At 37.8% G+C, this 13,911-nt stretch overlaps 1 protein-coding gene across 5 annotated transcripts in view; it reads right to left on the reverse strand.

Annotated features, from left to right (window-relative positions):
* The window catches only part of PRR16 (proline rich 16), a 143,016-nt gene that overhangs the window by 42,192 nt on the left and 86,913 nt on the right, over positions 1 to 13,911 (reverse strand). For 4 of the 5 annotated variants that reach the window (XR_010785279.1, XR_010785280.1, XR_010785281.1 and 1 more), the window contains exon 2: positions 5,824 to 6,718. Coding sequence is in view for 1 of the 5 variants with exons in the window: in XM_066568992.1 (XP_066425089.1) it covers positions 5,960 to 6,718 (759 nt within the window). In the remaining 4 variants the exon portion in view is untranslated. The remainder of the gene's footprint in view (positions 1 to 5,823; positions 6,719 to 13,911) is intronic. The other variant, XM_066568992.1, reaches the window with a different exon arrangement.

The raw sequence follows: 13,911 nt of genomic DNA on the forward strand, positions 1-13,911 counted from the left end.
ATCTCATCAAGGGCTTCAGAGAGTCAAGCAGGTCCTCGGGGCCTTGAGACAACTGGTCAACAGATCTGGAGGACCAGTTCTGTTCTCTCTGTCCTCCCATTTGCAGGGAATGAAGGGAAAGAAACAGGAAAATCATGAAGAATAATACCTGGCTTAGAGACTGGTGTGACCAGCAGACTTTTGGGGGTTTTGATCACAGGTCAGTTTATACAACACCAAGACTACTGTCAAAAAATAGGGGAAAAGGATCTTAGCTCAGGAGTTACCAGGATTTGTTGAGAGAGATTTAAACTCTGTTTGAAGGGATATAGGGATGTAGACAATATTTTAATTCCAGTATATGACTGTATCATCATATCATCCAAATCATCACTGTATTTGCAAAGAAGAAAAACCAAAATATTCCGCAGGCATTAGAGATTTATACAAAAAGACACTATCATAATGTTCTGGTTTTCACATGCTAATTTGTCCAAGAAGGAGACCAACACACACAACTTTTACTCAGGAAAATCAGTGCTGAACTGGAAAGGAAATAAGCACTTCTATGAGAATTTCTGTCACTGGCTTTTTCCTTACCACTTAATGTAATTATTATATTAAACTCATAATTCAAGATTTTCAAGTAATGTTAAGAATGCTACATAAAGAAAAACAAGCTCTCATACTGATGTTATTATCAGTATGTAAGCATCACTGAGGAATATACTTAAACACATCTGATGAAAGGGGTTTTTTTTTGTAATTTGCCTATTATTCTCCCTTCTTATGTAATTTTTCCCATTATTGCTTGCAAGATTGCATGAAAAGTTTTTCAAAGTATCAGAAAAACAACATCTAGAGACAGTTGTGATATCAGATAGCTCTTTCAAAAATGTTTTTTTTAATTAATATAATTTACAAGCAACAATGAGATAGATTGGACTAAGTTCCTTAAAGAATTGTAGTATACATATCCAATATTTCAGGAATTAAAGAAAAAACCTCTTGCCATGAGGAGAAGATGCAGCAATTCCTGGACCTTCCTGGAGTATTTATCTTACCCAAGAAAGGCAGCAGAATGATTCTGGTTTTATTCATTCCTCAAAGGACTGCTCTTGGCTGGCTATCGGGTGCAATTTATGTTCTACTTTTTTCTCAGCTATCTATAAAAACCATTTTCATGCAACAAAAGATACATAGCCCTTCAATAAGGGCTATCAATCCCTCAAAGTATGAAACCTTCTACTCCACCTTCATCATAACTGCATGATGATTTTTCATCATGCAGTTATGATGAAAACAGGAGAAAGATTACCTCAAAAGTAAGAAAACCCTTCCTTCAAAATTTCTAAAGATTTAGCATTACAAATGACCAAGAACTTAAATACCAGCCATGCTTCACCACTGAAACAATACAGCTCAGCTGATGAACATGGAGCAGGTGTCATTTCTTAACAAAACTCTCCCACATGTAGCAACAAGAACATTGCCATACATGAAAATATGCGAGGGCTCAGAGAACAGGAGCAGACGTGCACTGGCTGACTCGAGCACGGGCCTCTCGCCTGCAGCAGGATGCATGGTCAGGTCCATTCATCCCAGCAGCTCCAGTCTCAGCCAACAGGAGAGCTCTTTGACCAGCATGAGTTAGAGACATGTCAAGCATCTAAGATCAGAACTGAAAGTCAGCTTGCTTGTGCTCCCCAGGGCTATCCCAAGATGGATTACTACAATCCCTTTCCAAAATTATGACTGGTTGAGAAACTTGCTCTGTTGGACTATTAGCCACCATAAAACAAGTGATTGAGATAAAATCCCCGCTACTTTTTGCCAACTAAATCCCATCAACATGTAACTGCTACCAAAGATGAGGCTGTACTGCAGTTTGCAAGCATTGCTCCACAGGGTACTAACCCAGTAACACCAGTGCTGCTGATGCTGCTGCTGCTGCTGTTGCTTCAGTTGTGGTCTGTGCCAATACAGATACAGAAATTTTAGGCTGCAGCACGTAGATATGAGATAGATCACAAATATCCCTACAAAATATATGTTTATGTAACAGATACCAAATTTTTTTTTTATATTGGGTATTCTAGCAATTGTTCTTAGCAAGGTTAACCATACACATTTCTACCACATTCCTCTGTGCACACCTCACTTGCAAGACCTTTCTGCACCTGTGAGCATTATGCCTTCAATATGATTACCAGTTTGAGCAGCGGATATTTTGCTTCTAAACACACACATACTGCCCCTGAAAAAGCATGTCTCACAGCACATATATAGGGGTGTGAGAAATGCTGCCTCTGCAAAAATATGTGCCCAGTACTCATGCCTACTTTAAGACTACATCAGACAAGTGACACAGTAGCCATGGTATGATTTTACATGAACATGTAAGATTACTGTTTTTGACATTACTGAAAGGAAAGCCATAATGAGAACATGGAAAGAAAGAGATCTGAGCAAACATCCACATAAAATCTCTCTGGTAATTAAAGGAGTCATACTGCTCTCTGCTTCAAAACCAATAAAGAAATAATCTGAAGAAAGCTAATAACAAGGGCTGTAGTGTACTTGACTTATTTCACATCGCATTTTAAATAAGATATTGATCTAATAATAAAAAAATATCGATGATGATTTGGAATTTTTTCTTGTTTTTAAGAAAATTGATGATGTGATGAAAGGTGTAACAACTCAGACAACAAGACAGAAGGAAGAACAGTGACTTTTACCAGGTGGCAGAAAAATACATTATCTTTTTGAAGATTCCTACCTTGCATCCTTCAAAAGGATTGTTATTGGATTTTACTCTCCAAGTTTTCCTTTCTTGCAATGCATTCATGGGTTAACCTTTTTAATGAATGCCATTATTACAAATAAGGTAATTTTCATTTTTTAATACTAATTTTCCTAAACTTGTCCCCTTCATTAAACTGATAGAATCAACCTTCTCCTATTTGCATTTGGGAAGTCTAGATCTGGACAGCTGAGACCTTAGGGAACTAAAGCTATACAGCAGACTGATGGGATGGCAAATACTGAATTAAAGCTCTGAGTACTCCTGCTGGACTTTCATTTTTTTCGGGCATAAACATATTTGCAAAACACTAAATGTAATCTCAGAGACTATTACATTTACATTACAAATGCAGACAACTCCTGTCCAGTTAGTTTATTGGGTATTCCTTACTAAAGTGTGAAGCACACTATTTTGTAGGTGTTCAAAAATGCTTCACATACTTTACATTCCTCATATAAAAGTAAAAAATACTGCTGGCTGAATACACTACTACATTTGTTGTTACACCATTTCTATTACTAGTTTCCAAACAGTGCTGCAAAATTTAGTTAATTATTTTGCACATTTTGCAAGTTTACCTGTTTTAACCTTAATTTTATTCTGACATGTTATTAATGAGAAATTATTACTCTGACAAAAACTACCTTACAATGGGACACAGGCCAGAGACGCTCTCATTAAAACATAACTGATTCAATGTTTGTATTATGATTCAACAGAGACCTTGGAATATTTTGTATTAAAGAAAGTCTGGGTTGTCAAACTTTGCTGAAAAACAATGTTTTTCCATCACATTTTGAAGCTGCTGGTCAGAGATAGCATTGCATTTGAAAACCCACATCTTTTCATGGCAGAGCCATATCTTATGAAGATACTCAGGAGCTATAGGGAAAGAGATAAGAAAGCACTTCTGAAGGAGAAGACAAAGTATGAGAGACAAGATGTTGGGTACCAAACTGAACATTAACTGCTGAAACTCGGATGCTGGTTAAGCTTTCCAGAGCTGATAGTAACAAAACTGAAATTTACATGTACATCAGTCCCCATCCACTGAGTGAAGCATCCAGTCTGGAGGTGCTAACATGTTCACGAGACTCTGACAAGCCCAGAGGAGAAATGTAGCACTCTGCTGTCAGAGGTGAGTTCATACCAAAAAAACTAAGCCAAGTGAGGTAACACATATGCACCATCACGCTCTAAAATTACTCAGCATTTTTTCTTTAATATTTTAAGCACAATATTTGATTTGCATTATCTTATTTCTTGTAAACAGTAGCTTGTATAAGAATGAAAAAAAATACTAAACTAGCTCATAACAGGTGTATGATCTGTACAGCAGTGATATTGTAAGGACAGCAGGAATTTTCTTTTTAAAAGAAAATCCTACAGCTATGCAATGTGGATATGTCTGCACATTGTTCCAGTGATTTCAAACGCAGTTTTCAATGTATGAGCAAGGGAGGTGCTGTGGAGTTCCAGCACGTGAGCAGAATCCACCTGCCATAATCCTGATCTGGGCAGCAAAGATCTTGTACAGATGCAGGATGAGTTCCTGTCTCCTGCTGCAAGCGCCTGGACTCGCTGCACTTGGCAGCAGCTCTTGTGGGACTAAGTATAGTCAAACAATACCAAATGTAAAGTGCATCATGAAAAACACACAGGAGGCATGAGGGCAAAGCATGATTAAGAATTTAGGATGATTTCCTTTCTTTGCCTTTTATGCAGGGAATACTTAATGACGCTTTAGACCCTGTATGTGTATTTGCACAAAATAAAATGTTTGCTTAATGCAAAGATTTACAAACAGTAGTCATCTGATGGGACTTTTGTTACAATTATTCTTATTATTTTGGTTTAAATACTAGAATACCTATACAGGAGAACACAATATCTGTTTAATACCTATTACTAGATGTAAATAGAAATTAAAATTCAAAATCTGTTTTGTCGGATTTTTTTTCCGTTTTGCCATAAAGTACTTTTTATATTTCAGCTGAAATAAGCATAATTTTTTTTAATATTGCATTTGTGTTGGCCATTGAGACTATTTTGGTATATGTTTTGTAAATAACAGATTTTTATCAGATTTATTCATTGACTGGATGTTTTTTTAAACTCTAAATCCCTGCAATTATCTTTGTGAGAATAAAAGGTTATTCTGTCATAAAATAATTAAAAACACTGAGGACTTTTTTTCAACTAGTAAGAATATTAATTGGGTTCACCATCAAAATGTGATAACATGTAAAATATCTTGTTTTGCATGTTAATGCTCCATAATTGCACAGAGCTTTTCAACTTCAAAGCTCTTTACATGAATTAAGTGGATGTCCCTGGAGGCCTTAAGCAACATTTTCTTTGCCTTCAAAAAGAAGATTTGCACCAGACAAAAGCTTTGTGAAAAACACAGGACTGGGCTTTGTTTTTCCAGCCTACTGCCATTGCACAGTGAGATAAAATATCACTACCATTTTGCAGATGGAGGAAAAAAGGAAAGGTAATGGGACCATCCCTGCTCATCTCAGACTTGGTACTTTACATCAGGAGCGATGCACTGAGACAGTGAGAAACAAAATGCAACTCAGTTTTCAGAGCCACACCAACACACATTTCAACTATTTTTTTCAATTATACTTCCCCACCAAAGACCAAGCTGCTGAGAGTCCAGTGATTACCCCCTACTGCAACCACCCCACATACACTGAGTTTGCTCAAGCACGCATGAAGAGAAAAAAAGCATTTGCTAGAATTCAGTCAAAGGCTGTTACCTGGTACTCCACTTGGCTTCATCAAAAGACATTTGAAAAGTCCCAAAACCCAGGAGAGAAATGGTTATTCCCTTATATCAGACTGAAACCTATCACATATCGCTATGCAGTATTTTCACACTGAATTTTCTTTTCATTGTCTTTTAAACCATGCTACAAATAAGAAACTGCTACAGATGTTTACAACATCAGTGCTAAAGAATGAATATTTTTCCAGCACCCTTTGCCAAAAGGGTAAGACCACCAAGTGTTCCTCTTTGTACTTACCATGTGATTTTTATGCCACTTCACTCGACACAGGGTGTAATACATTGGGTCTTTTTATTGCTCAAGTAGAAAGTGCTCATTACCTATTTATGTTTATATATAGGAAAAAACAAAGAGTTATTACAAGGGGCATACTTCACACTGTTGTAGTGGTTGATTTCCTCAAGATGGTCTTCTGGGGTTTTGGCGCGGTTTGTGGAGGCACAGTTGCAGTTCTTGGAGGAGGAAAGCTATTACTGGGACTTATCCCCAACCCTCCATTTTCCAGAAGAAATGGAGGCAGTGGAGGTGGAGGAGGTGGCAGAGGAGGGCACTGGTGTGGCAGCTTGCCTGCAGCCCGGGCCGGCTCGCTGTGCAAATGCACCTCCCTGTTTTTGATGTTGTAGCGAACGTCACAGTCGGGGCAGTATCCGTGGTACTGGACCTTCTCGCTGAACCGCACGCGCTCCCTGGCTCCCGCCTGGGCACACCGCTCCTTCTCTGCCCTGTGCGCCAGCGGTGGCATCACCACCGTCTCCAGGCCACTGTTCGGCACACAGCACACATCTCCGTTTGGGATGCGGCCCGGGCCCGTGGGCAGGCCCCCGTTCCGCAGCAGGGTGCCATTGGTCTTGAGTGGGTTGGCCAAGGGAGGCAGCCTGGGGGGCTCATCGCACCTGACAGGCGTCAGCCGAGGGGGAGGAGGCGGCGGGTTGGGCTTCCGCAGCACGGTGAGGATGGCAGAGGGGTGCGCGGGCGGCTTGATGAGGGGCGCGCTGCCCCGCACCTTCACCTTCTCCAGGCTGGAGGCTGTTGTGCTGCTGGAGCTGCTGTTCAGGGTGTCTGTTTTGGAACTGTCTGTCATCTCATCCTCCAGCTGCAGATCACATGTCAGTGTGTCAATCTGGTCAACCACCTGCACAACAGCCAGAGTGAGAACAGTGAGAAAAGCATGCCTCAGAGAAGGCACAAAAAAACTAAACCATTCTCCGCTATCAGCTTGTCTTCCCCAGAACTGAAGCATCCAATTTTTTTGACCATTATTTCTTTTCTCTTGTCAATGTAATAAAATCATCATAATAAAAATGACGACAACAATAATGATAAGGATGGCTAGTTTGCTAGCTCATCACCTGAACACAAGAGAAATATAACTTGAAACAGTCTAGAATGAAATTCCCTTTCTTCCCCTCCAGGGTTTACTTGGTAATATCATAGTGAGTGAAGTGTAATTCTTCAGCATTATGCTTTGCCTTCCGGTGCAGGAGGAGACAAAATTGTTCAACTTTAGCTTCTACATGACAGCTTCTGAACCCAAAAATTCTGCAGAGCATCTTTTAGCTCTGACCTTTCAAACACTCTAGATTTAAATATGCATTCTCTGCATAGGCGATATTATACATGTAGAATCATATGATTGATACACAATTTTCTGACATTTTTTAACATAAAAGAGACTCTGAGAAACAAAAATCTCTTTTGTGTTATCTCCCTTTATGAGCACTTTCCATAAGATCTGAAATCCTCAAAAAAAATCCTGAAATAGCATTTGCTGAAAGAGAAAATGTTGCTTGGTTTGCACTCACAAGTATTTAAGAACTCATGCACTTTATTTGAAGTTTTCCTCTACCTCCCAGAATTCTGGTTTTAGATTCTACATTGCTAGATCTTTTCTAGTCCTCAAGAATCCCTTCTCTACTGATTTTTTAATATGGCATGAAACCAACGGTGCGTTTGCTTGGTAGAGACGTTTTTCATATGACAATTAAAAGCCCTTCCTGCAAACTGCATTTAACTCAGTACCCAGTTGAACAACTGTAGTTATGAGCTACACATAACTACAACAGATGCCACAGGAAGTAGCACTGGGACACATTTAAAAACTGATCTCTGTCCTTCACAGCCTCCCAGGGTGTACCTAAAGTAATTAGTAGCTAATGTTGCTAACTAACTTTGGTGCATGAATAAAAACCTGTGCCATTTCTTTGGGTCCTTCTGGGAGACCTGTGATGTTCTGGAGGAGGCAACCCAACACATCTGAAATGAAACCAGATGTGGCCATTGTGCCACAGAAACTTTCATTTCTACTTCCTGCTTTCAATAATTTGGTGCTAATACTACTGATTTCAAACTATTTTTAGGCATATGAGCCACATAATAACTGCAAAAAACATGAAAGCCACTACTGAAGGCAGTGACTTTTTATTCAGTCAAATCAGTCCCCCACTTCTGTGTCCAGTAGTAAAAGGTAAATAATAAAAGCAAAACCACCATAAAATGAAAAAGCACTCCAGCTTTCACTGCTCATACTGTAAGCTGAGTTGCATAACACAAAATTCATAAAAATTCATATGCATCAATTCAGTTTAGTGGTCTCCTTCTCCTAAAACCAGCAAACATGCAAATAAGCATCATTCAGAGAGCTTTCAAGCATCTTTGAAAAAACTTTACAATAATTTTTCTCTAAAAGTATTGCAAACAACTAATTCATTCAATATTCTAAGTCCAGTATCATGTTGCATTTAAATTTCTATTTTTTCTCAAAAAGTAAAAAAAAAGAAAAAAAAAGAAAAAATATACCCTTAAAACAGAGACATTAAATCCCTGAAATAATAAGGAATAAAAGAATAGTTCTCACAGTTGAAACGTACAGTTGAACTCTAGTAGCTGCCAGATCCCACACATCCCCTCCAGGGTACAGCATATAAGAACTCAAGAAAATTTCACAATAAAGGTAGACAAATCCCATCTGTACGAAAATTCGTTCCAAGAATGACAGTTTACAAGTAAAAGAACTCTTATTATCACCTTCCATTACATAAGCAAAATAAGGCAGAGAGAATTTCTCAGAAGGAAACAGGAACAAAGAAAAAAAAGTCAAGTTCTGGACAGTAAGCCTGAAATTTAAACATCCCTCTGGACAGATTTGTGTAAATATAAGGGTCTGCCTATATATATCTAAATATCCTACTGCATCCTATCATCTTTTATTAAATTATAACAGTAATAGAATGGATTGATGCAAAATAAACCAAAGAAATTCCTGGACAGGCAAAGAAACAGAAAAATTATGCATTGCAGAGCAAAAAATTTTCTCAAGAGTACAGGAAACTCTGTTTATGAACTACCCTTCAAGTTAATGACTACAGAGTTTATCTCATGCCTTCTGGGCAAATGTGTAGTACACATCAAATTTTTTTTTGTCACTTATCTGTTTGTAGAACATAAATCCAGCATGAAATGGCTCTGACACAACAACACAGTTTATCTGTCTAGATTCATTCCCACCATGAGTTGTGAGTCTGTATGCTGTTCTTTTCTTCTGCTTTTTTGTCCCAGAAGGTAAAATTCAAACAAGATGAAAAAGCAACATGAGAACTCATGACTAACACAGCAAAACTGTTGTAGTTAAAAACAAAACAACATCCCTTGTTTCACAGTGCATCCTCTATGGAAGTAAGAGAGAGAATGTTAATTAAAAAAAAAAAAAAAAGGAAAAAAGATAAAGGTGCTCTAGTTGTGCAGAAATGTGCCCATTCTTTCATTTCTGAATAAAACAGGACTTGATTCACATTTACAAATATTGGGGATACCTAATTTTATAGTTCAAGGAGCCCCTTAGCCATTAACTGGATTTGAACTCTGCAGATATGCCCACTTCTGCCCTGCAGCAGTATCCTGAGGCTTCAAGCTTTGTAGAATCCAATGTGACACTCCTGAATGAACCAGGACATCAGTCTATTCTTATCTCATCTCAGATATCTAATTATCTAAACAATATTAGGTGCCTAGAGTTGGATTTCTCTACCAAAATACAGGATTACACTCTTGGCAACATGCATTTGGACTCAGAAATTCTGTGCTGCAACTAACAGAGCATGGAAAACTAACCAGTAAAATCAAGTTCAGGTAAAAAGGAAAAAAAACTTATTCAACCCCAACTAACAACAAAAAAACCCCAAAATCCCCACTGAAGTTGCAAACCATTTGCAATGCAAAGACATTTTACAGTTAACCCAATCCTCAATGTTACCAAATTTTTATATAAAGTTGCTTAAAAATACAGAGCTAGCATAACATATTGCTTTTCCACTGAGGTCAAATTGCAGTTCCTGTTTAAAAGAACTTCAGAATCTAGTCCAAGAAAAAGTCTTGTGATTATTAAAAGCAGCCTATTCTGACCTAGTATTTCCATTGTTTGAGCTGTACTTGTAAGTTTTGTCTAGTTTTTAGCTCCTCTGTTGAAGGCCTTTTACGGGCAAATGTCCTAACTTGATTATACCAATACTCAAAACCCTGTATTTCTCACAGGATGCCAGGATCTCATTCCAAGAATCTAACTTGTAATCATAAGACTAAAACAAGACACAGAAAGTAACACGTACTTGTACTTCTTGCTTGTATTAATAAACTTCTCGGAAAAGTGTCTCTACAATTAGTCACAAACACTTTTTTTCACTGTTTCTTTGTGTGATTATCTAATATACATCCAAAGTACATTTATGGAGAGTTTTGTTGTCTCCTTACGATAGATGATTCACTAGTTTTGTTTTTCCTCCTATTTAAAGGAAGGTCCCAATGTTCATATATTGAATGTAGAATACAGAATACTGAATATAGAATCCACTGTCTGCCCTCAATCCACCACATACAATTGCTGAGCTTTTTTGCGACATTTAAATAAAAAAGCAAATTGCTTTTCAGGAAGGAAATTAATATACATTTAAAGATTCATGATTTTTAAAGTTCACAGAAGTAAAAATGTGTAATATTTCTTAAGATGTTCAGCCATTTGCGTTTTTAAAATGTTTTTCAAAGATTCACATGGATTTACAAACTAGATTTCTTTTTTTTTTCTTTTTTTTTTTCTTTTTTTTTATTACTTGCTTCTATACAGGCTAGTGGCTCTCAAAAAAGCTGCATAAGCAAGATGGAACTTAGGTGATATTACTTCTGAGATGGAATAGGTATAATTCATGTAGTACTCTTTTGTACTACACCATAGCTATGTGCAGCTATGAGATTTAAAAGTTTGCTGAAGCTTACTAGAAAATCAATAGTAATGGACAGATGCTGAATTTGATTTTAAATCAACCAAAATCAAATCATGTCATGAGACTAGTTCTTGTTCGGAGAATAAAATAAATTGTGGTGAAATGAAAAAATTGGTGGACAAAATAAATGGAATAAAATGTATTTTCTTTTTTTATTTTTAAAGCAATCCCAAAAACTTGCAAAGTTTGACATAGACAAATATTGCACCTTTTGTGCAAAAATTAGCTACCTGACAAGCCACAAAAATAAATATGTAATTAAGAATAAGAGCAATCAGCTCTACCATGAAGAGCCAGCTCTTGGCTTTAAGTAAAGGACTGGGAAACATGCTATATCCGTAGCTCTAACATCTCATGATTGCACCTCTCATCCTACAAAAATTGTTCACTTGCTACAATTAGTACCAGAATCTTCTAGAAAAACTGTCAAACTATTTACATTCCCATCACTTTAGCTTATGATTTCCTGTACAGTTATTAGACCTTTGTTGACAAAAATGAAGTTCAATATATACAGGAAACATGAGACTAGCCCAGCTGGTCAGATCATGCTGCTAATAATGCCAGGGTTCTGGCTTTGATCTCTGCATGGACCATTCACTTCAGAGTTGGCTTTGATGATTCTTGTGGGTCCCTTCCAACTCAGAATATTCTGTTATTAGGTCTGTAATATCTAAGGACACAAACAAAGCTTCTTCCTTACCAAGTGTCTGTAAATCCCAAATTACCCCAGAGTTAAAAATTAAGGAAGCAGAGGTCCCTGTTAACAGTGAGAACTAATATCTCCCTTTACAGTTTAAGCTGCATAACAGTAGAATAATAACCTTTTCTCTGGTGCTTGCATTTCAGCTTCACTCCATGGTCATATCTTTTGTATTTTCCTACGCAAACTTCTCTACATTGCTACCTGTCCCCTTCCCTACCCCCAATCCCCAGAGAATACAGCTTCCAGGTCAAGAAGAAAAAGAACCAAAATTAGACTAGAAACAAGTGTATAATGTTGTGTAAGCTAAAAAATTGCCAAAAGAAAGCAAAAGAAAAGCTGTATCAGGAGAGACAAGTGGTCTACTTAGTACAATATTGTGAAAAATTACAAAAAGCAAGTGCTCAGGACAGAACACTAGAAAAGTCACACAGAAATATTTGTGTAGAACTTTATTCCATTCTCAATTTCTCACTCAAGAACTTCCTAGCTGATGTTGTATTAAGCAGATCTTGACACACTTATCTACAGTGAGCATATGAACATGCCTATATCTGGTTGAACCTGCGCCAGCTTTTGGCATCTGCACAAGTATCCACCTTCATTACACAGAAATGCCACCTACACCTCTTTCTGCTTGAGAGAAAAAAAAAGGGGCTTTTATAGACAAAGTGCTTAATGAACTTGCATAAACTCAAGCTGTAGCTGTTTTGTGAATCAGAATACAGCTGTTTTGTGAATACAGCTACAGAATCTCTCTCAGTCTTGCAATTGGCTTGTGGGTTGGTTTTTTTGTTTGTTTTTACAATGTATCTATCAGCATCTTTGTATATGAAGCTGTATTAATAAGTAATGTCTGTTTATGCTAAAACACTGTAACAAAGCACTGGGGATTAATTCAGTATTTGAGTAAATACAAACTTCCATGCAGATTAGTTCAGCTTTCTCTTACAGTAGTATTTCAGCAGCTTAGTCACTCATAATGCAGCAACTGGAAAGGGCAAGGCTGGTGTGAAGCCCTTGGATGTTAGAGCATCCAAGAAATCAACCCTATCTTAAGCAAAGTTACATACATCAAGTCTTTGCCACCACAAAGTTTTGGGCAAAGAATACATTAGTAACATCAGCAAACTAGTAGTATGCTTTAGAGTACACTAACACATTGTCACAGATACCCTAGGCTGGACAAGGTCTCAAAAATCACCTAATTCCATCAAATTCCAACCCCCTGCCCATGAGCAGGAACACCTTCCACTAGATCTGTCTGCTAAAAGCCTTATCCAACCTGGCCTTGAACACTGTCAGGAAGCAGGCATCCCCAGGTTCCCTGGGAAGCCTGTTCCAGTGCCTCACCACCCTTGCAGAAATGGATTTCTTCCTGAGATCTAATCTAAACCTATTCTCTTTCAGTTTGAAGCCATTTCTTTTGTATTATCACGACATGCCTTTGCAAAAAGCCTCTCTCCATCTCTCTTCTGATACTGGAAGGCTGCAGTGGGGTCATCCCACAGCTTTCCCTTCTCCAGGCTGGACAATCCCAGTTCTCTCAGCTTTTCCTCATAGGAGAGGTGCTCCATCCCTCTGACCCCCTGATTGGCTCTGGATTTGCTCCAGCAGATCAATGTCCTTTCTATACTGGGGGCCCCAGAGCTGGATGCAGTACATTCCATCTTAGCCTCTGTAAATAAATGAAATTCAAAATGCCTATTTTTCAGTGACAGCTATTACTCAACTGCTCCCTTACATTCTGAAGTAGACTGAACGCCAAGTTAGGCTGGAAATAAACATGTAAGTGAAAATTTATGACTATGTTGGGCTCCTGAGAATCTAAAATGGCCATGAAAACTCAGCATCATGATTCTGACTTAGCAGTTCAGGGAAAGGAAACTGGGAAGCCAACATTCAAAATCCTTTTTTTTTTTAAAAGCCTTTTCTTCCATGACAAAATAATAAGTGAAAAAAAAAAGAAAAGAAATTACAGCAAGCTGCTCCTCATGTTCCCATTTAAGAATTTGACATAGCCGTGGCAATTCTCCTGTGAACACTTTTGGATGAAGTCTCATAGGGATGTTGTTTGGAAGAACAGAGACATGAAGGCAGATATGTAGCATATATTCATGACGAATAGTAGAATTACGATTCTTGTCACACACAGAAGAAGCCTGATAAAACTATGATAAACAAACAGAACCCTGAGAAAATAAAGTAAAAAACAAACAAAAAATCCTTCTGAAAAAAGCAAGTTCAAATAATATTTGTAACAAAAAATAGCCATTCTAAAATATTAATCGGAACAAGTCAGTTTTGATTTGGTCTCATTCGTTTTTAATGGCAACAGAATTCCACACTTCC

The sequence above is a fragment of the Molothrus aeneus genome, chromosome Z (assembly GCF_037042795.1).
Source record: "Molothrus aeneus isolate 106 chromosome Z, BPBGC_Maene_1.0, whole genome shotgun sequence".
Lineage (NCBI taxonomy): Eukaryota > Metazoa > Chordata > Aves > Passeriformes > Icteridae > Molothrus > Molothrus aeneus.